The sequence below is a fragment of the Anneissia japonica genome, unplaced genomic scaffold (assembly GCF_011630105.1).
Source record: "Anneissia japonica isolate Jap-2015-1 unplaced genomic scaffold, ASM1163010v1 scaffold287577_len299045_cov155, whole genome shotgun sequence".
NCBI lineage: Eukaryota > Metazoa > Echinodermata > Crinoidea > Comatulida > Comatulidae > Anneissia > Anneissia japonica.
In genome coordinates this window covers 208652-235315 of record NW_022686369.1, presented here as the reverse complement: position 1 = coordinate 235315, position 26664 = coordinate 208652, and the positions used below count along the sequence as shown (strand labels likewise).

The 26664-nt window shown below is 33.3% G+C and overlaps 1 protein-coding gene across 4 annotated transcripts; it reads right to left on the bottom strand.

Moving 5' to 3' along the window:
* Positions 1 to 26664, bottom strand: LOC117116943 (sorting nexin-29-like). Of its 4 annotated transcripts, none has more exons than XM_033261107.1 (19): positions 26486 to 26664; positions 23510 to 23712; positions 23100 to 23158; positions 22077 to 22251; positions 21309 to 21441; positions 20997 to 21108; positions 19503 to 20315; positions 18808 to 18907; positions 17209 to 17270; positions 15933 to 15996; positions 14511 to 14639; positions 13779 to 13864; positions 13026 to 13098; positions 12440 to 12593; positions 11597 to 11649; positions 4354 to 4450; positions 3822 to 3962; positions 2918 to 3057; positions 1 to 1486 (listed from the first exon to the last, which is right to left on the bottom strand). In XM_033261107.1, the coding sequence occupies exons 2-19, from the start codon at positions 23707 to 23709 to the stop codon at positions 1381 to 1383; spliced, it is 2697 nt and encodes an 898-aa protein (XP_033116998.1). In that variant the 5' UTR covers positions 23710 to 23712; positions 26486 to 26664; the 3' UTR covers positions 1 to 1380. The 4 variants fall into 4 exon arrangements, with proteins under 4 accessions (XP_033116998.1, XP_033116983.1, XP_033116974.1 ...); XM_033261092.1 differs by lacking the exon at positions 26486 to 26664 and adding an exon at positions 26226 to 26404; XM_033261083.1 differs by lacking the exon at positions 26486 to 26664 and adding an exon at positions 26233 to 26404.

The window sequence follows — 26664 nt, the reverse complement described above, 5'->3', positions numbered from 1 at the left end:
TAAGTTCAATATTATGTATTTATTCATGACAATTCATATTAGGACAAAAAAATAAAATATTATGTTGATCTCCCTCACCAACTCTAAAATTTGCAACAATTATGTTTTGGGGACAGAAATTTTCTTCACAAAACAAGCAAGTTTTTTGAGAGATTTGTAAAATAAAAAACATTTCCATCCATGTCCACTCTTGAAAAAATCAAATTTCACAGATTTTTGAGCGATGCCCGACCACGCCCACCTTTTTTTTTGTCAAGGAAATCGCCCCCACCCACTCCACTGTCTTGGACCTCTGACCCACCCTCCCCCCAACCCCAGGTCGGGCAAATCCTGGCGCCACCACTGGATAGCAGAATAATAAACAATATTAAGTTTTTGACGGCAGAAATTACATTAACTCATGAGGTATGACGAATACCGGCACTACACAAATTGCTAATATTATAATTAATATTGAAAAAGAAAAATTGATAGAGTAAACACAATTGGGAAAAGGTCTTTAAATTTATCGTTACAAGATTGAAATTCATTAACACATAATTATTTTGTTTATAAAAATAATTCTGTGTTACTGTTTATTTCCCTCCAAATACATTATCTACATTAAATTCCATTACATTATAATACAGTAGTCCAATAATATCGCTGCCTAATTTATACACAGATTCGTATGTTAGAATTAAAAGTTAAAATACACTAATTGTTCTACATATTGCAATAAAAAAATATAGAAATTCTGAAATACTGCATTTTACCAATTATGATGGTATGATGCAATGAGGGAAGTCTTCTTTAACTGAGGTATTGTAAAGTTCTGTCTAAAAATCTTTGTATGCCATATATAGTAATGATGCGCCTATATATGATCATGTGTGATGTCATCATGACCATATTTAGGCATGTCATATGTTTTTGTTAAAATAAAATTTGATGGCCTGGAAAGCACTTAAATTAAAATAATCCTACATTCATAATAAAAAGCAGCAAATATAAAGCTTGGTAAACACTATCAAATTTTCTTTGACATAAAATTGTTGTATGCCCATATATAGTCATGATGTGCCCATATATAGTCATGATGTGCCTATATATGGTCATGATGTGATGTCATCATGACCATATTGAGGCATGTCACATGTTTTTGTCAAATAAAATTTAATAGTCTGGACAGCGCTTTACATGAAACAGTGACCAATCAGAAATGATGTATGCAGTTATGATTGGAACTTGATTAACCTTATTACATCAGCCAATCAGAATTCTTGTTTTGCACACATCGGTCTGCATTACCAGTGGATACAGACCAATGAAATTCTTTGTATCAGTGCTACCAATACAGGCCAACCATAAACATCGATACATTTGCTGATGGATTGCCAATTAGAAACCTTCATATGTATTTTCTGTTGTACCAGCATTGGTCCTCCCAGATAACAAAGAAGATCTTGGTCGTTCTTGCTTCTTAGATTTGCTGACAGGAACATCCCTAAATGTAAAAAACAAAAGAAAAACTCCATTGTAACAAATTTTCTGGTGTGAATTGGGAACAAAACAAAATAATAATAAACATATTTAAATTTTTTACTTTGCATGGCGAGAATTTTTTCATACCTTGTTTCGCAAACGTATTTTGTTAATGATCATCAGAAAAAAAGACGGAAAAAAAATAAAATTTTGTTTTCTTACTTAGCAAATAGTTTTGCCAAAAACATCCAAACAGAGGAGAAAATAAAATAAAATTCTATTGGTGAATGTAAACAGTGTAGTAATGGGACGGTTAAATGCTTTAAATTTGTATAATTAGAAAGAAATATATATACAAAAATCACTGGAAACACTGAAGAAAATATACCGATCACTCTTTACTACAAATTACCATATGTTGGCACATTTTCCAAAGTCGTTAGCAAGAAAATCTGTGCCTTATTGAATGACTTTTGTAATGATTTAAACTTAAAAATTGTTTTTTCTCATTTAAAATATAAATTTTTTTTAGCTGATCCCATCCCTGTAGGTCTCTGTTCGCGTGTTGTATACAAATTTGTACGTGCAGGCTGTAATGCTTGTTACATTGGTGAGACAAGATGGCATTTCTGCACGCGCGTGTGTGAGCATGTAATAATGGTTGGGAACTCGAGTATATTAAAGCATTTGAAGAGTTCACGCCATTGCAAACAACTAGCCAATGAGGACTGCTTTACCATATTGGACTCCGCCTCCACAAAAAACGCAAATTCTCAAAATTAAATAAGCCTTGCATATTCAGTGGGAGCAGCCTTCACTGAACAAACAGCTTTTTCATGTTAATTTATCTTTGTCATTTTAAATTTGTTCCATTCTCTCCCTAGTGTCATAGATATTCTGATTTTACTTCATCTTTATTTATATTGTGTTTTGTAATATTGTTACGGATCATTCCACAACTTCTAAACATTGCAATTTTTTATTCCCCTATACTAATGATTGCCTGCGTGCAATACGATAACTGACGATGGTAGTAGCACTGCCGAAACATGTCTTATTGGGGCCGTTCAGGTCAAATATACGGAATTAAATATAGGCTTTGGCTATGATGAAGATACGATCTGTTGTGCTATTTTTGAAAAATGTACATATATATTTTTAGAGATTTTAAGGTAGCGGCAGACGTTAAAAAAAAGCATACACAATCAGACTTTTTGTTGAAGTCATTTATTTAATGAAAGTTTTACAGTAATAGGCTATTTCATAGTTTGAAGTGCACATGCATGTAGTCCATGGTATCCAAGGTCAATCGACATAAACATATGTTGTGTGTATGATGTTTAAGTCGATCAACCTTCATACGAGCATGTACGGTATTAACAAAATTGGCTTATAAGGAAGTAAACTTGATTTTCAAAGAAATAAAAATCTGATGAGTTGTTTATATACTCACCCAAAAAACGGCATGAATTTTACAAGAGTTGCCTTGGAAGGCTCATTCGTTAAGTCAGCGTTATTGTGCATATGGTAATTAATTACATGTCGGAGGTAGTCCTGTAGCAACTTGCGTCGGGTTTCAACAAACTTTGCTTCCTAAAATATTAACACATTAAAATATTGTTCATAAAAGAATCTAGAGAAGCAATAGGCATTGAAAAGATTTAAAAAAATGATTAATAATAATAATATCTATTCATATAAATTATAAATATATATGTATATGTGGGAAAGACAAGCCAAACCAGTCACTCATCGCAAATGGTGTTTCAGAGATAATGGCCAAAACATGCTGGAATGTCAACATTTTTGAAATCTATTTTATTGCACTAAATTAACCTTTATATATCTATACATCAGGCTATGCTGTTATTTTCCCAATTTTCAATGTTAAAACATCAATTTTTAACGATTTGGTGATGGCTTCTGCTTGAGATATGCCCCAAATCGTAAACTTTGAAAGTTGATTTCTTAAATATTGTTCTTTCAACACCTGTATGTTTGAACTCTTGTAAACTTCATAGGGAAATGTCGGATTTAAATGATTCTTTGACTATTTTATTGCCTCATTCCGTTTAACCGTGCAGTAATAACTAAAAGTCGATTTTTGCAACCAGTGACTGGTTTGGATTGTCTTTAAATAAAATAATAATAACAACAATAATAATAATAAATATACTGTATATAGGCCTAATATAATGCCATCATTTTATTGTAACAATGATATATATAATATAAATAAGTTCATCTTGAAAAAGCAGAAAATATGTGCATTTTTAATACTCATAATATGCCATATAATCATTTTGTTTTGGCAAATCAACATAAGCAACACAAATAATTGTTAAATATCCTGTTACCTTGTTGCCCACTGCTTTCTTTGGTGGAAATTCAAACTTATTAATTGCTGGATGGCTTTTTCTTAATATGTTGTGGAAATCTCTGAACTGTGTGTACCTCTTATAAACATTCCATTCCTCATCTCGTATGCGAATATAAACCTGTCACAACAACAGAATAAATATACTTTAAGCGAATTCTATATCAACTGATATAAAAATCAAATTTAAATGCTGACCCGTTATGGCCGGAGCACCGCAACATAGAGCCATAACATAAGCGCTGGTTCAAACAGCACACACACACATTATTGTGTGTTTATGAATAATGATTATAAATGCGAGGGGAGGGGGTTAGTGTACACAATTCATGTTCGTGTCCCAGTTTGGGGGCTGAAATGCACATAATTATACTTACATCAAAACCCAGTGCATGCTAGGGCCTAAAATAGGAGTAGGCAACTGTGTTAAATTGTACGGAAGAAAAATGTCAAAGGTGAACGAAATTCTAAAGGTCGTAATATTTTATAGTAAAGTATAAATCTTTTCTTACCTGGTAAACATGGAAAGTGTCTTTACTCTTTCCTTTGATGAAAGCTGACGGAATCCACAGATTAATCAGCGGCCTCCCAGGACTGGTCAATGATGCCCTACGTACAAGAAAATTACAGTATTATAGTGCTTTATATTCTATTATTCAGAGTTAATTTTGTTGTGGCCTGCAAAAATAAACTAAAACCCTATGTGTGCGACTCACCTACCATCTTTGGCTAAAAAACCCCTTCTTGTTTAGCCCGCACGGCAAACATCTCTAAAGAGAACCACTGAGCATACAGCAGTATAAAGAAGTGTATGAAGGTTTTTTGCAAGCACATTCAAAATCTCAAGATGTCACCATAAATTTTCTTGCAGCTTCCAGTGTTCAATTTCAAAATTAGTTTGCTGTCCGACCCCATTTTTATGCCCACACATGGATACCCATATTAGGGCCGTAGCCACGAAAATTGAAGTGGTCAGGTCGCGAATGAAGCGAGCACTGAGGCTGGGGGTGCCAAGGGCCCCGTCCAGGGTTCTGGTGCCGGAGGAACCGAGAAAAATTTGCTATTTTTTCATTGTATACACCAATTTTAATTTTAATGATGTTCTGTAGTAGTAATGTGGTTTAAAATATTTTTTTATAAAAAATGTTTTTTAAACTAACATCAGAGCTATGATGAAGCAAAACAATAAAAATACTAAGAATTCAAAACAGGCAGGTTTATTTAAGACTAGCTTGTTACTTTACAGCATTGTTGTTATTTTAGTATTTTGCCTGTTGACATTGACAAAAATCTAAGATTAGACTTATGAATGAAAAATCACATTGCTATGGTACACTTTCAATCAATATATACAGGCGCGGATCCAGACCTTCGCATCGTTCGCCATGGCGAAGCTCAGGGCGAGAGATAAAAGGATATTTAAAAAAATATAAAGCGATTGCTGTGCCTGGTGGTCTGGCAAATTCCAATTCCTTGTGTCAGAAATGCCACCTACCTCAACTAAAGAAAAAATACAGACAATAACGCATTTCTACATTGTCTAACTATTAATTAAAATGAACTGAAATTAAATCGGTTGCACGATGTACAGTTGAGTTTTTTAAAAATTTTATTTTGATTTATGTCACGATGTATGGTTAATTAAAAAACAATCACAGGGAGAGTATACATGTGCGTTGATTCTTATAACCTTACTGGAAGGCATATATAGTTTTATTATATTTTATTATTTTAAAATCACAGAAGACAATTATGCATGTTTAATTCATTTCCTAGTGGAAGTAAAATCACAAAAATCAAGTTTGGTTTTGGTCAGAGTATAATTGTTGAAAGATTGCATTATTATGCTTCCTTTAAGAATAAGTTATATTATGACCAAGTTGTTATCATAATATGAATTTTAAACTGTAGTATTATTAACTAAGACCAATCAACACACATAATAAAACATGTACATATCAAAACTATTATGTTTAAACTTTCCTCGTTGGTGCGTGCATAAAACGTAATGTCTTGGAATTTGGATCTAACATGTGTATAATGATTTTGGTAAACAATCGAAATTCTCTGTACTACATTATGCTAAACATTTACAGAGTGGAATTCCTTATGTTGTGGTCATATTAGACTGTAATATTATTATTAAAGAAGTCCATTCAACGAACAAACAACATAACACATACATATCAAAGGTATTATCTCAAAGTTCTCACATCACTGCATGCATAAAACGATTTCCTAAAATTTGAATATCTGAGATAAACAGTCTATCTGCACTATCTATACTTATTTAAGGAGTGAAATTCCTTATGATTGTAGAAAATATAAATGTATATTGAGCTACGCAAAGTTTAGAAGTTTAAAAGTTAAAAGAGAGGACTCCTTATGTTGTGGTCATAGGCCCCATTAGCCTGTAATATGACTAAAAACCATTCAACAAACAACTTCCTTATGATTGTAGAAAATATAAATGTATATTGAGCTAACCAAAGTTTAGAAGTTTAAAAATTAAAGAGAGGACTCCTTATGTTATTATTATTTATTATTATACTTATTTCCTCCATAAAATACAATAAAAGATTAAAACACTAAAATTGAAAGAAAAAGAAAATCCATTGAAACAGAGAGTATACAGATTGCTGGTGAGGCGGGCATACCAAAAGGAACAGAGTTCCTGTACAATAATGTTTGGGATCCACAAGCACTCATCAGCAAAACGTATAGTCATACAAGAAAGTTATATGAACGATTCTTTAACAAATTTCTTAAATAAATTAAAATTACCATTACGCACATGTAAAGGAAGGCAATTCCAACATGCTGTGGTCATAGGCCATATTAGCCTGTAATATGAATAAAGGCCATTCAACAAACAACTTCCTTATGATTTAAGAAAATATAAAATGTATATTGAGATAAGCAAAGTTCAGAAGTTTAAAAGTTAAAAGAGAGGACTCCTTATGTGGTCATAGGCCCTATTAGCATGTAATATGAATAAAGACCATTCAACAAAGAACTTCCTTATGATTTAAGAAAACATAAAATGAATATTGAGGTAAGCAAAGTTTAGAAGTTTAAAAGTTAAAAGAGAGGACTTCCTTATGTTTTGGTCATATTAGACTGTAATATCATTAAAGACCATTCAACAAACAACATGAAACACATCAACATTATATTAGGTTAAACTTTCCACTTTGGTGCACATAATTTTTGGGATATATTATAAGATTTACATGACATTTGAGAATGTACTAAATATAAAAGCTTAAATATTTTACATTTTAATCAGTAATCTATCGGATATGTGGGGATTGGTTAAATGTGTGCGACTCGCCAACCATCTTTGGCTAAAAAACCCCTTCTTGTTTAGCCCACACGGCAAACATCTCTAAAGAGAACCAATGAGCATACAGCAGTATAAAGAAGTGTATGAAGGTTTTTTGCAAGCACATTCAAAATCTCAAGATGTCACCATAAATTTTCTTGCAGCTTCCAGTGTTCAATTTCAAAATCAGTTTGCTGTCCGACCCCATTTTTATGCCCACACATGGATACCCATATTAGGGCCGTAGCCACGAAAATTGAAGTGGTCAGGTCGCGAGTGAAGCGAGCATTGAGGCTGGGGTGCCAAGAGCCCACGTCCAGGGTTCTGGCGCCGGAGGAACCGAGAAAAATTTGCTATTTTTTCAATGTATACACCAATTTTAATGATGTTCTGTAGTAGTAATCTAATACATGGTTTAAACAATTTTTTTATAAAAAAAATTTTTTAAACTAACATCAGAGCTATGATGAAGCAAAACAATAAAAATACTAAGAATTCAAAACAGGCAGGTTATTTATTGTTACTTACAGCATTGCTGTTATTTTAATATTTTGCCTGTTGACATTGACAAAAATCTAAGATTAGAGTTATGAATGAAAAATCACATTGCAATGGTACACTTTCAATCAATATATACAGGCGCGGATCCAGACCTTCGCATTGTTCGCCATGGCGAAGCTCAGGGCGAGAGATAAAAGGATATTAAAAAAAATATAAAGCGATTGCTGTGCCTGGTGGTCTGGCAAATTCCAATTCCTTCTGTCAGAAATGCCACCTACCTCAACTAAAGACAAAAATACAGACAATAATGCATTTCTACATTGTCCAACTATTAATTAAAATGAACTGAAATTAAATCGGCTGCGCGATGTACAGTTGAGTTTTTTTTTAAATTTTATTTTGATTTATGTCACGATGTATGGTTAATTAAAAAACAATTACAGGGAGAGATTCTTATAACCTTATTGGAAGGCATATAGTTTTATTATATTTTGTTATTTTAAAATCACAGAAGACAATTATGCATGTTTAATTAATTTCCTAGTGGAAGTAAAATCACAAAAATCAAGAGTACAATTGTTGAAAGATTGCATTATTATGCTTCCTTTAAGAATAAGTTATATTATGACCAAGTTGTTATCATAATATGAATTTTAAACTGTAGTATTATTAACTAAGACCCATCAACACACATAATAAAACATGTACATATCAAAACTATTATGTTTAAACTTTCCTCGTTAGTGCGTGCATAAAACGTAATGTCTTGGAATTTGGATCTAACATGTGCATAACGATTTTGGTAAACAATCGAAATTCTCTGTACTATATTATGCTAAACATTTACAGAGTGGAATTCCTTATGTTGTGGTCATATTAGACTGTAATATTATTATTAAAGAAGTCCATTCAACGAAAAACAACATAACACATACATATCAAATGTATTATGTCAAAGTTCTCACATTGCTGCATGCATAAAACGATTTCCTAAAATTTGAATATCTGAGATTGACAGTCTATCTGCACTATCTATACTTATTTAAGGAGTGAAATTCCTTATGATTGTAGAAAATATAAATGTATATTGAACTACGCAAAGTTTAGAAGTTTAAAAGTTAAAAGAGAGGACTCCTTATGTTGTGGTCATAGGCCCCATTAGCCTGTAATAGGACTAAAGAGCATTCAACAAACAACTTCTTATGATTTAAGAAAATATAAATGTATATTGAGCTACGCAAAGTTTAGAAGTTTAAAAGTTAAAAGAGAGGGCTTCTTATGTTGTGGTCATAGGCCCTATTATCTTGTAATATGACTAAATACCATTCAACAAACAACTGCCTTATGATTTAAGAAAATATAAATGTATACTAAGCAAAGTTTAGAAGTTTAAAAGTTAAAAGAGAGGGCTCCTTATGTTGTGGTCATAGGCCCTATTATCTTGTAATATGACTAAATACCATTCAACAAACAACTGCCTTATGATTTAAGAAAATATAAATGTATACTAAGCAAAGTTTAGAAGTTTAAAAGTTAAAAGAGCGGACTTCCTTATGTTGTGGTCATAGGCCCCATTAGCCTGTAATAGGACTAAAGAGCATTCAACAAACAACTTCCTTATGATTTAAGAAAATATAAATGTATATTGAGCTAACCAAGGTTTAGAAGTTTAAAAATTAAAGAGAGGACTCCTTATGTTATTATTATTTATTATTATACTTATTTCCTCCATAAAAAATATATGTATATACAATACAAGATTAAAACACTAAAATTGAAAGAAAAAGAAAATCCATTGAAACAAAGAGTATACAGATTGCTGGTGAGTAGGGAGGCGGGCATACCAAAAGGAACAGAGTTCCTGTACAATAAATGTTTGGGATCCACAAGCACTCATCAGCAAAACGTATAGTCATACAAGTTATATGAACGATTTTTTAACAAATTTCTTAAATAAATTAAAATTACCATTACGCACATGTAAAGGAAGGCAATTCCAACATGCTGTGGCCATAGGCCCTATTAGACTGTAATAAGACCATTCAACAAACAACTTCCTTATGATTTAAGAAAATATAAAATGTATATTGAGCTACGCAAAGTTTAGAAGTTTAAAATTTAAAAGAGAGGACTCCTTATGTTGTGGTCATAGTCCCTATTAGACTGTAATATGACTAAAGGCCATTCAACAAACAACTTCCTTATGATTTAAGAAAATATAAAATGTATATTGAGGTAAGCAAAGTTTAGAAGTTTAAAAGTCAAAAGAGAGGACTCCTTATGTTGTGGTCATATTAGACTGTAATATCATTAAAGACCATTAAACAAACAACATGAAAAACATCAAAATTATATTGGGATATATAAGATTTACATGACATTTGAGAATGTACTAAATGTAAAATCTTAAATATTTTACATTTTAATCAGTAATCTATCGGATATGTGGGGATTGGTTAAAATGTAAAGCCTTCCAAACCCCTGCAACACTAAAACTGCGATCCAACAGGAAGTGAATATTCCATTTTCATTTAATGTAGGTGTTTTTTACATGTTTTTATTTTATTTGTATTCTTTTTATTTTGTATAATTCATTTGTTATATTTTCCACAGACAGATAAATGAATGCCTGAACTGATATTTTATGGGTTTCATATTACTTTCTATACAAACGAAATATCATAAATAATATAACTACTGTCCGACTATGTGCATTAAACATTTGACGACAATAATTCTGCCAAATTCTCAACCGTGACTCAGGCTACGGGCCTCGCTTGACACATCACATCAAAGGGCCTGTTAATTAATCTTGCACAGGAGCCTGTCATCATGTAGCTTCCTCCTCCTCATCATCATCTTCTTCATCATCATAACCATTAATTGTCCATAGTAAAGTAGGGAAAAGCTATGAATTCAGAGTGTATTCAATAATGGAGGTCTCATAATGCACAAATGTGCATTTAGAAAACAAAACGAAGGAAGAGCCGATGATCCCCTCACCCAGCCCACCCCACTAAAATTTATCTTCCAGCGACAGAACAAGCTAGCTCTCTTCTCATAACCCTACCCATCATGGGAACCCATCTGTGCGATAGTCAATGTAAACTCTGGACCCGCGCTTGACGTGTATTTAAGAGCAGTGCTCAAAAAAGGCTATATATTTACAATTTATTTATTTATAGAAATAATGTTGCATACTAGAACTATAGGAATAAATATACAGATAAAGTCATGTTTTTTTTCTTGTCAGTTGACTAGGTAATTTAGTGAAGAAATGAATGTAAGTCCTAGGCAAGTGTATAAGGGAACCTTTAGTCTGATTTTCTGCAAAAGCTCACTGTGTGTAGTAAGCGACCTACTTGATTTGGATAAAAGCTAAGCCCACAGAGACACTGAATTTAAACTGAAGAAAAATTGCATCCTAGTTTTTAATCAATCATTATAAATCTTACACTAAAGAAAATAATGTAAACTATCATTAAACATTCACCCCAGAGTTCACAGACAGGTGGTTCCTGAATCAAGAGGGAGTAGGTTCAGTATAACATACAGGTGGAATATAGCTTTTTTCCTATTGAAGTCCTAATCAATTAATTGTGATCTGTCAAAAAGTGGTCTGGTTGAAACCTGACCAACCGTATTGGTGGCTACAGCCATGCCCATATATACACATTAAATATATCTATCTGGGTAAAATTTATGTTAGAACATTTCTTTCAATTTTTTATCTAGAACAGTGCTCTTGGTAAATTGCAGGGGTATTATATATATTATATTTTTCATTGACCATTTATATTATGGCAGTGACTTAGGATTTGAAAAGTAGATCGCTTGGTGGTCTATCTATTCCCTTGAAAAACATACCCAAAATACGGATGTAGAAATAAGTAAATATTCGATTATATTTTATAAAAAAAAATGCTTACGAATCGATGTCTTGAGAACTAGCATCTTCTGATATAGAACTCTCATCAGGTAACTGGGGTCAGAAAAAAGACAATTAGGTCATTATTAATCATAACAAATTTTAACTTTCATCTATATATTGTCATAAAAATCGTCAATTGTCACGATTCTCAAGTGTAGTGGCAGCAAACCTCATTCAGACTTTATCGTATACAGCGCATTAAAAATGCTTGTTTATTATTATTATTATTATTATTATTATTATTATTAGTATTATTATTGTGGTTGTTGTTGTTGCTGTTGTTGTTGTTATTGTTATTGTTGTTTTTGTTGCTGTTGTTATTAATATTATTATTATTGTTATTATTATTGTTATTTTTATTATTATTATTATTATTATTATGTGGACTGAATCCTGCACACTCACAACCATGCTACAACTGCATATCTAGAGTGTGCGCAGGGGGTTCGAAGCAAAACAATCCTGGCTCAAGTAATTAAAAATCACCTTATTTTGCGACCTAGAGCCCCCTCACTTAATCATTGAGTCCCACTCCACCTTCACGCCCTTCCATCAGCTACCACTTTAAGAATACTAGTTAAGCCACAGCCGCACATCCGCTGCTCTGCTTGTGTTTCAGGTGTAGGGCCAAAATGCAAGTAAAAACAGCGCACCATGTTTTGAAAAGGATGTTTAAGCCGTTGCAAAATATGACCCACGTGCACATTAAGGTATGCAGTACACCCTTCGGAAAAGAGTAGGCGTATGTCTCGCTGTGTACCTGCTAGACGACCCGCTAGAAATAAAACATGCATGTTATGCATGGCGAATTTTGCATTGCGGGAATTGAATTTATACGTACCGGTCCTCTTAGGTCTACCAGTTCGGCTTTAAGTCTTTGTATCGAGTGTTCTTTCGACTTGAGCACCCTCGTAAGGTGGTCATTGAACTCCATCAGCTCACCGTGCATTTCTGCGACCTGAATCAGCTTTCTCTCGTACTCGGCCGACTGCTCGCTGAAAGAGGAACAAATCGCAAACAGAGAAAAGGAGTTAAGCAATGTTCCGACTATCAAATATTATTTGACAAAATCAAAATCAATCTTAAATCAAAATTTGATAATTTAATTAAAGAGAATAAGAAGAGATTTTCTTTCCATATCATAGTTTGAGTTATTTACAATGTTTTTGCCTATTGAAAATATTAAAATTCTATCACTTTATGTGACATGCCTAAATATGGTCATGATGACATCACACCATGACCATATATAGGCACATCATGACTATATATAGGCATACAACAGTTTTTATGTATTTAGATTCTGCTGAAGACAAAAAGAGCCATCTATAAAATATTCTCAACACATTACTCCTTTATAGAGCTACTTTGTGGTGTATCAGAAATTTATACATTGATATAAAAATTAAAATACAATAATGTTTTACCTGTAATCTACTAGAGGGGGTTTAGGTTCAGGTATTGGAGGTTGAAGGTCATCCTTTCTTATGCCTTTAATCCCTGCAGAACAAAAATCAACAGTAAAAACTATACTATATAATGTACTGTATATAAAAACTATATATACTGCACTGTATACATAAACATTTTTTGACAAATATCATTTGGACAGAATATAAAATTATCATCAAAATTCACATCATTATCAAACACTTAAAAATTATTCAGTAAAATTAGTATTAATAACATTTAATATGGATGATACATGAATTCATATGATATACCACATAATACATTGTCTTTGAAAGATAATATGATAGATGACATTATATATATCATATATTATGTATGATGTTATATCATTTATTTTGTCCTTATGATCTGATATACACATACAATATATGATAATATATGATGTGGCTGAAAAAAAACCCAAATTAAAGATAAAATATATAGTGACGATGACATCAGATCATGACCATATATGTAAAGAATATAGAAAATGGTAGTATTCATGAGTCTGTTATAAGATAGTAAGCAATACAATTATTTAATTTAATTTTTTAATTTAAAAAAAATATATCTGTATTAAGTTCTGTCCAGACTATCCCATTTTCTTTGACAAATAACTGTTGAATGCCCATATATAGTCATCATGTGCCTATATATGGTCATGATGTGATGTCATCATGACCATGTTTAAGCATGTAACATGAACAGGGCTTAACTGAAATACCAACCTTCAATGGAAGATGGCCCCTCTCTTCTCAGCATCTGTACTGCTCCAACATATTTCTTCAACTGATGTTTCAACAACTCATTTTCTCTGAAATTAAATATCCATTCAACAGTTAACTAACCAATCAAAATGGGTTATATCATGGAGAGGGGCTTAATGGAAGGATGTACTCGCTTCTCAGCATCTCACATATTTCTTCAACTGATGTTTCAATAACTCACTTTCTCTGAAGTTAAATACCCAATCAACATTTCTCATTTATTTAAATCAAACTTAACTAACCAATTAAAATGGGTTATATCAAAGGGTGCACTGCTTAGTGGAATGGTGCAATGTCTTTCAAGGACACAATCAAAGTGACCAACAGTTCGGGTACACACTGCATCAATGGCCGACACAATTCCAAAGGGAATGCAACGTGGCAAGCAGGAATTTTTGTCTTCTAGACGCCCAGAAATAACCTCTGAGGCATTTTCGACGATCAATAATTTATTTTTCTTTCATACATTCTCCCTTTTTGTTTTATTTTCTGAAAAAGGGGGGCCAGCTCAGCCCCCCATAAATCTGCCCATGGTAAGGCACGCCAAATCATTTTTAATAATCCACTATGCCTGCCATTCACAATCAGCAAGTGGCACCGCGTCTTCAAGCACTCACAGAGATAATGAGCTGGATATGTTGGTCCAAAACCTTGTATGATGCAATGTGTTCCTGTCTTTAAAGATAACGTTACCTAGTGAGATTTTGAACCTTTGCGTAACTCTTCTCCTCTTGGTCATCGTAATCCTTCTTAAGTTCTTCCAACTCGGCCCTTAACTTGGCAGTGTGTTCCATCTCACTGTCCAATAACATTCTTAAAGATCTAAAAAAGTTTAAAGATAATGTTGGTGGTAGAGAATGTACGTATTAAATAGTAGACGATGGAGGTAGATCAGATACACCAACTACTTTGATTTCAAATTTCACAAAATAAAATTGAGTTGAGATCTAAATTGTTCACACAGGAAGAGTTAACATGTTGACTGCCAGGCCTTTTTTAATGTTCCTTCAGGTGTGCCAAAACAAATCTAGTCATATATCATCAAAATGATGTGTCTAATAAATTGGTGGGAAAATATTACGGTGACATTGTGACAGCACTTTTTATTGATTATGCCAAGTGCGAGTATTCTCGTCCGCTTTTCGCATTGATTACTACAGTATATGTTGAAAGGGCGCCCGTATTTGTGCGCTTGAGTGTATTGCCTGCAACATAACACAGCAAACATATATACGTCATTTGTACGTCATCGTCTAAATGTATCTTCCCCGAACTCCTAGCCGTTAAGTTTTTGGTTCTACAATGTATAACAAAGAAGTAATAAACGCTAGAATGTTACCCCGATTTTGACGAATATAATCGTCCCCTGGCGCCCTCAGCAACACTAAAATAATCGCTAAAATAATTACCAAAATAATAACAAATTTATCAAATCTGCATTTATTAAGTGCACTTTCCGTGAAACTTCAATGTTAAAATTCCTTTGATGGATGTAACAAGCAATGTGTTTAAACTAAAACATATGATGTGTTTATATTAATAATAAACTTATCTGGAGTTTTAAATTTCATTAAACTAACCATTTTTATATTTTTGTGTGTGAGAAAAAGGAATTTTTCAGAACTTTTATTTTATGATTAATTTAATATTCATTTCACTTTTTTTAAAATTTGTTATTTTCAACATTATTACCATATAAAACACTTTTGATTCATAGAAGAAAGGTAAATCACCTACAGAATAAAGAAACAACATCATAAATGTATCGGACTCTCAGTACAACATGACAGTCTCCTGAAACGGACTTTAAAAGAAAAATATCTGGGTAAGTCATCCAGAGGTTGAAAGGGATGTGCACTCCCGGATAGCTTCAAAACATTGAAGCACATATCAAGAGTTAAGCAAAAAAGTGCAAGACCATGAAAGATGGCAGGAGTGGTTACTATATGAACCTGCAAAAGGCAGATCACTGATTGATTGATTGACTGATTGATTGATTGATTGCCATTACTGCTGGATGTTTTTATACCCACTTTTTGTTATCTCTGTTTTATAACAGCGAAAAAAGAAATGAAATAAATTATAAATTAAAATAACAATTATGAGATTTCTTACTTGTTCTGGTCTTCCACTTCGTCCTTACGCATCATAATTGACATTAAAGCTTGTTTTAAATCATCTGAAAATTTAGAAATTAAAAAAAATATATGTTCTTATCTTAAAAACACTATAAACATATTTCTGAGGGCATTTTAAAATTTAATAAACCGTGAAAACTATAAAAATAAACTCACTTCTAAGAAATCTATCCTGATACTTATCTCACTAAAGGTAACACATTTCCCATATATGGGAAAACTTTCCCATATATGGTTTTCCCATATATGGGTATAATATGACATCAGCCTACATAACTGGGTGATATAACATTATAATAATAATAATAATAATAAAGAAAACTTTTAAAGGGCCGGTATCCGTTTAAAGAAAACGCTCATGGCGCCCCTCCACAAGAAGTAAAAAATATGACAGACAAAAGAAACAATGAAGTTTAAGAACCAGAAACAATTAAATTACATGAGCTGTACTTGGGTCAGCGTCACTCTCTCTATGTAGCCATGTATTCACAGATATTCTACACAAGGTGGTATGCTGGGCTCCAATAGTTTCCACCTTTAGCCTATGCCTCAGGCTCTGCTACCATGCACCACCGAGGCAGCGACGCTGACCCAAGTAAGGTAAGTGTATATGAGAATATTACAAATCTAAGACAATCTAAACAATTTTCAAGACAGACATTCCAATAAATGAAGAAGGTTTATATTCTGGAAAATTACCAAACAAAGAATCAAAATATTGCATTCCAACACTACGGCACGTTGATCTGTACTAGGAGTATGGTGGTGGATTCAAGGGGGACTCAGCCGGCCAGGCCCCCTAAAATGAAATAATATGTATGCTATAACACCCTAAACATATTTCTGGGGGGTTTTAAAAATTTAATAACACATAAAATTTGTACTAGAAGTATGGTGGCCCCCTAAATATTTTTTAGATTATGAAAAAAATGGAGAAAAAAGGAAAATTATATTCACATTGTAGTCTGAAAGCGCGATTTCTGGCCATCTAGAGTTGCAATAATTATAAATTTTCTCACCTCGGCCCCCAAACATTGTGGGGCTGAGGTGGTCTACACCCTCCATCTGTGAGTCCCTCACTGGGCTCCCTCTATTTCAAATTGCTAGATCTGCCACTGGAGTATCTCATATAAATATATAGAAAAATAATTAATCTAATAATTAAATAAATAGAACCCCCATAGATAATACAAAGAATGAAGACTTGGATATTATTTAATTACAGAAAATTCACTACATAGAAATATGTTTACCATGTGACAATGATTCATACTCCGGCGAAGGCAATGAAGCACTCTCCAAAAACTTTGGTAACCTAATAATAAAAAAAGAAAGATAATTTTACAGTATCTATGCAGAGGTACTTTAAGCTCCGTAAAATTAGCTTAATAAACACAGGCTTCCTTAAGTAGATGCCATACCTCAGAAATACTTACAAGCCTCTGTGATGTCTGTTAGATATCACACAGCTTCTTGATTTGCGAAGACATAGAACGTAATGAAGTCACGTTAAATTTAGCTGTGCATGTCTGTCTTTTGCGTTTGCGACATATCCCTGTACGCATTATAAAAAATTGAAATTGGTTTAAAGTACGTCACAATAAATTTAACTGCGCATATCAGTCTCTGGCGTTCGTGATATATCCACGTACGCATTGTAAGCAACTGAAATTGGTTTAATGCAGTTTAACGCATGCGATGACAGTCAAGGATGAGAGAATCCGTTCTACATTCCTGTTCTACGTTCTCATTCGAAAGCTCCCTAATAACATTATATGTGATGCGCATTCACCCAGAAATGAGAATAGGGGCACTCGCAAAATTTTCCCCAGAACACATCTCCTGCGTAATATTTTTCCTCATGCAAATTAGGAATTAGCTGAAATGTGCAGTTGTGCTGTAAATGTGCAGAAAACCCACCAAACAAATTATTTTTCTGTAGATACCCAATAGTCTAATCATTATAAACAATGAGAGATAGCATTATAAAATTATGATAGTATATAATAAAGGTGAGGAGGAGGAAGGATTTAATACCCTGTTTGGCTTTAATATTCATCAAAAAATAAAATCAAACAACTATGGATAAACGACACTAACTAAACACCAGAAATTCATTATTAATGTGTGTACAAGAGAAAATGTATTAAAATGATCTAAAGAGTTATACAAATCCACAAGAATAAGTGTTGAATATTTTGTTGTATCAACTATACATCAGCAACTGCTATATTAATCATATTAAATGATTTTCTCATTACTTGGTTGTCCTTATTTATCACCCTCCAACTGTTTGCTTACTAGCACAGTATATATAATAAGACACTGCCTGCCTAACTCCTCTCTCAGTTGCTGATGTGTTGTTGATACAACAAAATATTCAACACTTATTCTTGTGGATTTGCATCACTTTTTAGGTCATCTTAATACATTTTCTCTTTTACAATAAGAGTAATAAATCAAGCTATATTTATTTAACTAGTATGTGTACAGTTTTTTAATTTGCTTGTTTAAAAACTTGGTTTAAAACACACACAAAATTACATGCATCAAGTCCATTATAATTTGTTCTATGCTGCAACCCATAGGAACCAAAAAACAAAACAATCCTTAGAACAATAATGTGTTTGTTTTCACTTAGTTTTCATTTAGTATGGCAGCATGCACAATGCTATCACTCGATTAAAAATCACTACCACAACAAAATGTCCAAGTTTATACTGAAAATGGAATACTAACTACTACTATTAATGAATGCTGTACATTTTTTCAATTCTTGTAAATGTCCATGCAATGCATAATGTAAATCAATATAAATTCAGAAAATCTTGATTCTTTGGAGCTTTTTTTACCTTAATTGAAGTCCTTTTTGAGCCAGTGCAACTCCAATTGTCGCACTTTCGGTTTCCACGCCAAAGCCTAGCATACTTGAATCGTTTGATTGCGTGTCCTCTGCAAATACATAAATGCAGTAACTAGAAATGATCAGACTTTGTTGTAACATTTAGAACCTGTTACAACAAATGAACAAATTAATTAATGAATGAATCAATTATTAAATGAAAGAATAAATGAATGAATTAAATGAATAATAAATGAAGGAACAAACTAATTATTAATAAATGAATTAAAAAGGAATTATTGAATAACTGAATTAATTAATAATAAATAAAATTAATGAATAAAACTATTGAATGAATTTATTTTTATTTTATTATAAAGGAATTAAAAAGGAATTATTGAATGGCTGAATTAATTAATTAATGATAAATAAAATTAATGAATAAAACTATTGAATTTATTTATATTTTATCATAATTTATTTTAAGAAGGTGGCCCTTACAGCTAGGAAGGTGACTCCAAGGGGCCTTCATAGAAATAAAAAATAATCAATAAAAGCGGAAAAGACACTATAATATAAAACGCATAAAAACCACACACACACATAAACAGAAACACTATAACAGACACAAGGGATGAATAATGAGTAAGTTATGTAAACAATTATGCAAATGAATGAAGGTGGTAGTAGGAGACGTCAACACACCTGTGGCAGCATCCTGTGATAATGGTATCAAATCACCTGGTCCCTCATCACCTAGCACCTGGAACAACCCACTGCTACACCTTCGCTCATCATCTTGATTGCCATTGCCAACCCTCAGGTGTACTTCTCCATTCAGCAAATCCTTTTTATCCGTAGTGGAATCCGTTTCACCAGACCCTTCTAATTCATCAGAATTTGGCAGAGAAGAGGGTTCCTGAAACTGCTGGGATTCTCTATCCTGTAATTTTTTATTGATATAGTCAGCATCGATTTTCTCACCAAGTTCTTCGTATTGGGAAAGCAGTGATGAGTTATATGGCGTTGAGGGTGGTGTCTTTCCAGGATATGAAGAAGAGAGATGTGATTGGCTGGTTAGGGAAGACTCGGTTTTTTCACTCCATCCTTGTGCGGATTGTGCTGATATACGAAAATCAATTGGTATGGAATTCGTAGGCGTTACATCTTCTAACTGTTTATTACTTGTGCCTTTATCTACTGTTCCACCCTCTGTAGAACCGGATGTGTTGGATAATTGTTCTGTAAATTGTAACCTATGACCTTTATCTTGAGAAATTTGGTGATCAAGTACTTTGTATTCATTGATATTCTGAACGGTTGATGTATCAGAGATTTGGGATGATCCACTTTTGGATGGGGAGGATTTTTGTCCTTTTGATTTTCGTTTTAATGCAGGGTAGCTTTCCGTGGAACTTTTCTCCTCAGAATCATTGTCATCAAATGAGACAATTGAGGTTGGTCCCTTTTTCTTCTTTTTCTTCTTCTTTTCTTTCCTTTCCTTTTCATGTAATGAACCTAAGATTTTAAAGAGAAAAGTAAATTTTAATTATCTTATTATTTTTTATTTCTATTTCATTTATTTTGAAAATATCAAAATGTAATTCACATCCACCAGCAAACTATTAAATGGCAAAAAAACTTCAAACATTTGATGTAAAAAAAAACAAAACATAAAATGCGAAAGGTACAAAATGTATGGTCATTACAATACATTACAATTATTTCTTACAAAAACCATTCATTTCATCTACATAAATAACGTCAAACATGATAGATACCTGCATTTACATCAAGCAAAATTAGGTTCATCCTAAATCCATTCCTATTCTACTAGACAAGAGGGTAGAAGATAACCAATCCAAACTTAAAGTGCATCTTACGATGTCTCAGTGCGCCAATTTAACCCACTAAGTCCGAAAACATGCTTCCAGTGGGGTCCTTCTGGTGGTAATTTTGGCAGTACGTCGGGAGACAATCCCCTACTGTTTTCCGAAATGTGTACTGCGTCATATTTTACACAAAACCAACGGCTTAAACGTCTCATCCAAATGCCAGTGCACTATTCTAACTTTTATTTCAGCCCTTCAGCTGAAACAAATAAAGAACAGCAAGCGGAACTGAACAGGGGAACAAGAGATCGCACACACAGTGGCTACCACCAGTTTAGCTGACTCAAATATGCTGCTCAACACTCACCTGTTCTGCTAGACACCTCCTTTGATAACACTGGTTCTTGCTCCCCTGCCATATAATCAATTGGTTGTGAATGTTCAGTGCTGATTATTGCAGCGAGGGAAGGCATAGAAACCTTACAAAAAAGAATCATTGAATAATCATAAAACTTTAAACATACAATCATATAGCAGCAGTCAAGATAGAAATTGTTAGACTGAAATATTTATTTACATTAATGATTGAGAAAATACATTAAAATACATGATTAGATTAAATTAAGTTGCAGTGATGGATTTAAACCCTTGACCTCAAGGTCAGTGGTTTATGTCTTACCGGTTTAATTCCATTAAGTTCTTTATTATCAATGTTAATTGCAAATAATATTGATCCTAGTCCTCTTGCCATTGTAGGTAGCATGCTAGCTCTCTCTTCATCCAGGAGGAATGCCAAGGGCTCATAAAACTGACTGAAAAAAAGTAAATATGAATTATAATTATTAATTGATACAATGATACACAATACAGGTCTCTCTCTAAATAAAGGCCACTTTTGGAACTGGGGGTTTTATTGTCTTTACCAGCTATGGTCTTAATCAGAAAAAAACATTACTAAAAAGTTATGATACACATTCATTTGAGACTACAAAGATATGATACACAATCATTTGAGACTACAGAAATGTGGTCTTTAACTGGAGGTGGTCTTTTATTGGAGGGTCCTTAATTAGGGGGAGACCTATACATAAGAATAAAAACAATTGCAAATGCAACTGAACAATGGGCAAATCCTAATGACCACCATTTTATTACCATCATTACTATAAGTATTATATTATTATCATGTTTATACATTGAGAACATTGTTGCTGTTGGTTTGATGCAATTTAAATAAAAAATATATAAACATGATATTTGTATTACTTATCCCAGTAAATGAACATTTACAACGCATTAAAACTGTTTGTATGAAAATAACAAATGTTAAAATGCTGCAGCACAAACCACAAATGCAAAAAACAGTACAAAAATACATTATAAAGACAGCTTTAAAACTTGGCATCATGCCAACAATTTGACAAACAAAAAAGTTTGTGTAACTTACACCAACAACTTTTTATTTCCCTGTATCATATGAAGATAGCGCTCCAGCGAATGCTCATTTAATGTGCTACGCAACCAAGCACGCCCTCTACCAGCATCTGTGGTGATGTTCTTGAGCGATGTGTAACGTTGCAATTCATGCCGTGTAAGGTGTTCTTTAACAATTGGCCAGAAGCCTGAGAAATTGTAAAGAAAAATTCTGTTGAAACAACTATGTAATAACAGTAATACATAGTTAAATATCATATTTTATAAACAATTTATAACTTCTATTTAAAGACACTCCTATTTAAGCTCACTTAAAATTAAAGACCACTTTTCTGTGGTCCTAAATTAACAAATGTCTTTTATCTTTATTATTCTAGTTAGAGACCAATTTTTTTTTTTTTTGATGATCCGAAATCAAGTTTAAAATTGAGATGCTACTCGCTATACTGTATATTTCTTTATATTTTGTTAAGTTCTTTATTATCTTCGTCACAAGTGCCTATATGACCGTGGTGCAGGGCTTTCCGATGATGTCAACTTGGATGCACCATGATGGTGAACTTCGGTCTTTGATCACCGTTTTATTATTATTCAATAATGTAGGAGGAAGATACATCTAAAATTTTGGGCAGGTTGAGTGGCCAAGAAGTAAGGCAGGGATACTGCTAACTACAGCCTTAACAACAGCGCTGATATTAGCCAGTCCTCGTCCCCAGGTTTGGTTTATAGAAATAAGGGCGAGGAGGGGGATCCATGGCCAAGAACACAAAACCGGAGGTCCAGTGTGCACTTGTGGCTCATTTGCATGTTAAATAACCCATTACATCTTTTAGAAGTGTAGGGGATTAGCCCGATACTGTGGTTCATTTCAACCATACAAAATTCAGCACAATAACGCTGAGACATATAGGTTTTCTCCTAACTACCTATCTAAATGAATGGACTCACAAGAAAAAGCCAAGGGGAAGGGGGGAGGAGAACCACTCAATAATTACTAGTCTGAGGATTATATTCTAAACTAAGGTACAATACAAACCTGAATCAGCATCATTTTTGATTCCTGGAATTGATGGTACTTGTATACCAGTCTTCTGCCTGAAAAAAAAAAACATATATTAATTAATTTATTTCATGAAATCATATATTTATTCAACAATATTTATTAAGGCAAGCCCAACACTGTATAAATGTTCAAATAATTTTAGTTCCTCTGCCCCAAAAATACTAGAACTAAGTAATTTAATATATGAATCAATTGAGCTTTAAAAACAATTTCAAAGAGAACTTTCCAATACTATGTACCAAGATCTCATGTAAATTGTTTTATAAAATCTTAAAATATAGACCTTGTAGACTAAAAGCAACATTATTTATAGCTAATAAACTACTGTAAATTACAATGTGAGTAAAATTACAACCAATTCCAAAAGTAATACACAATCTTACTTAATTGCAGTTAGTGGATTCCCGGTAGGTTTTTTAAGGCAATGCATAAGCACGGTCTCAAACTGTGCACATAAGCAAGACACCCTGCTGTCCACATCTGTTGCAAGCTCTGTCCGACCTCCAAAACGTACTTGGCATTGCTTCACTGCATCTAAGAGCCTATCCAACAGACTCTGTTTGTCCACTTTGCTCTTCTCCATCCCCTGTCAAACAAAAAACTATGGTTATTATATTTTCGTACATGAAAACATGAATTGTTATTAAATGTTGAAATCAGAACAATTTAAACACACAATTTATATAAATACCTGCCAACTTTGTTGGTGTGTGATGCATGAGACAAAAAAAATTAAAAATTGTATATAGCACCCTCTATATAATAACGAAACAGTGCACTCTAGATAAAATAAGGTGTCTTTATTGTCACATTTACAAAACTCTACAATATGTAAATATAAATAATACACATTGTTATGATTTTTAAATTTGTAGTGGTAACTGCAATGAATTATAGTTTTCAGTCGGTATAGATTCATTAAAAGAAATGTATATATGGCCTATATTCATTACATGTTAATGATGGATTCACTTAATTATACAAATTTTTCCGAAATTAGGCTTTGACTTAAACTTAATATATAAACAATGTATTATGCAGTAGTATTATGATTCCGCGCACCTATTTTTCTAAGGATTTTCCGCTCACATTTGAGCTAGGTTTTTGAGTTTTCATCATCCATGCAATACGCCTTTTTCACACTGCGATAGACATGTTCGATCAACGACAAACAACACTGAGCAGCGAAGCGTAACCAACAGCAATAACATAGCGTTTCAGCCATATTTTTGGAGGTCATGTTACTCAAAAAATTGAAAATTTTTTTAGTCTGGCAAAACTTTTTTGATTTTTTATAGTGTGTGTTGCTATTATTTGAATTAAGTTTTGACAGACTAAACAATTTTTAATTTCTTTGTTATTCATACAGTACTTAGATATATCATTTGCAAACATTTTAAAGAAAAAATATGTCGATACGACCCTCCCTTAAGGTGTTATGGTTTTTAAGTAACATGACCTCCAAAAAAATGGCCAGCACGGTACATGACATTCAGTCAACAGTGAAATAATGGCAATGTATGTGTTAATAACACTACACAAAACTGGTCTTCCATTTTCCACTTGACCTCCAAAAATAAAACCGAAACGCTGTTATTTTTATTGGTTGCCATCGACCGAAGATGTCTACTGCAGCATGAAAAAGGTGTATCAAAAAACTTTACAGTATGGTATGGTATGGTATAGGCCTAGCCTAAATGTGTTACAACTTTGTAAGTGTACCAAGAAAATGTGTTTTGTACCCCTAGGCTACCTATGTTCTAGGCCTAACGTTTTCTTTGTTTGCCTCCTTATGAACAATGAAGACAGAATTTAGCACTCCACACCACCAGTCAGGCAGGTGCAAAACGACCTGACGGAAAAGACTCCTTCCACATCAGGATACGTCTCCACCCATTCCACATCGTTCGCATCAACAAAATGTTGTCGTGTGCTGGAGCTGATAGGTACGGCAAAACACCAGTAGCATACGTAGGGGTGAAGGTGTATGCATGCTCCCGTTCCCCATTTAAAATGTTCAAAGTAAAAAAAATCATGCTTAAGTAGATAAAAATCACCTCATATCACCTTGTTTTGCGAATTAGTTCCCCCAACTAAATCATTGAGCCGCACTTCACTCCCCATTTCAAGATCTGACTCCTAGATATGTCACTGTCAAACGCCATTATAATATTCAATGCTGACTTTTATGCAACAATATGTCATTGAGTGCTTCTACCATCATACAAAACAAGATCCATTCAAAATCTGTCTCTTATACACATCTAGATGTGTATAAGAGACAGGTATTATGCAGTAGTATTATGATTCCGCGCACCTATTTTTCTAAGGATTTTCCGCTCACATTTGAGCTAGGTTTTGAGTTTTCATCATCCATGCAATATGCCTTTTTCACACTGCGATAGATTTTAAGTAACATGACCTCCAAAAAAATGGCCAGCACGGTATATGACATTCAGTCAAACATAATGAAATAATGGCAATGTATGTGTTAATAACACTACACAAAACTGGTCTTCCATTTTCCACTTGACCTCCAAAAATATAACCGAAACGCTGTTATTTTTATTGGTTGCCATCGACCAAAGATGTCTACTGCAGCATGAAAAAGGTGTATCAAAAAACTTTACAGTATGGTATGGTATAGGCCTAGCCTAAATGTGTTACAACTTTGTAAGTGTACCAAGAAAATGTGTTTTGTACCCCTAGGCTACCTGTGTTCTAGGCCTAACGTTTTCTTTGTTTGCCTCCTTATGAACAATGAAGACAGAATTTAGCACTCCACACCACCAGTCAGGCAGGTGCAAAACGACCTGACTTTTGTGTAGATAGAAAAACAACAAAACAACAATGTGAATGTATCATTGTATTTTATGCAGACTATTGAGCATTTCATACATTGTTTCAACTTTTTAGCTAGCTAAAAAATTCTCTGAGGTAGAGGGTCAGCCAAACAATCCTAGACCTAGCATAGTCCTTCCCAACTAACTAGGCTTGCTAGCCTAGCTATTTAGTGGGAGGTAGGTTGATGATATGGTAGGTAGGTCTAGGCCTAGGCCTAGGCCTAGCCCAACCTAAATATAAATTGACACGCCTCACATTTTACCTTACGTTAGTCACGTTTATAGATAGATAACTTCAGGTCAGTCTCCAGCAATAACAACAGGATGTCATGACTTTTGGACAATTAACTAGTCCTTTTTTTATGGTCGCTTTTAAGTATGCATTTCAAGTTACGATTCAAGAAGAAATACTGTACGGTAAGTAAATAAAAACAAAACTAGGTCTCATGATAAGTCAAAGGTCAATATTTCAGTAGGCCTAGTCTTTATTTCCAGCAATATTCATATTGTACATACCAAGAACGTGCTATATTTTGTAGGATTAGCTCACAGTGTAAACGCATTTTGTGTACTGTACTTTTAGAAACGACCAAAATGTAAAGTGTGGTTACCAGAATCTTCGGTGTAAGATTTCTATGCTCTAAAAAAAGAATATGACTATTCTAAACCATACTCCATGACTAAACAGTTTTTCT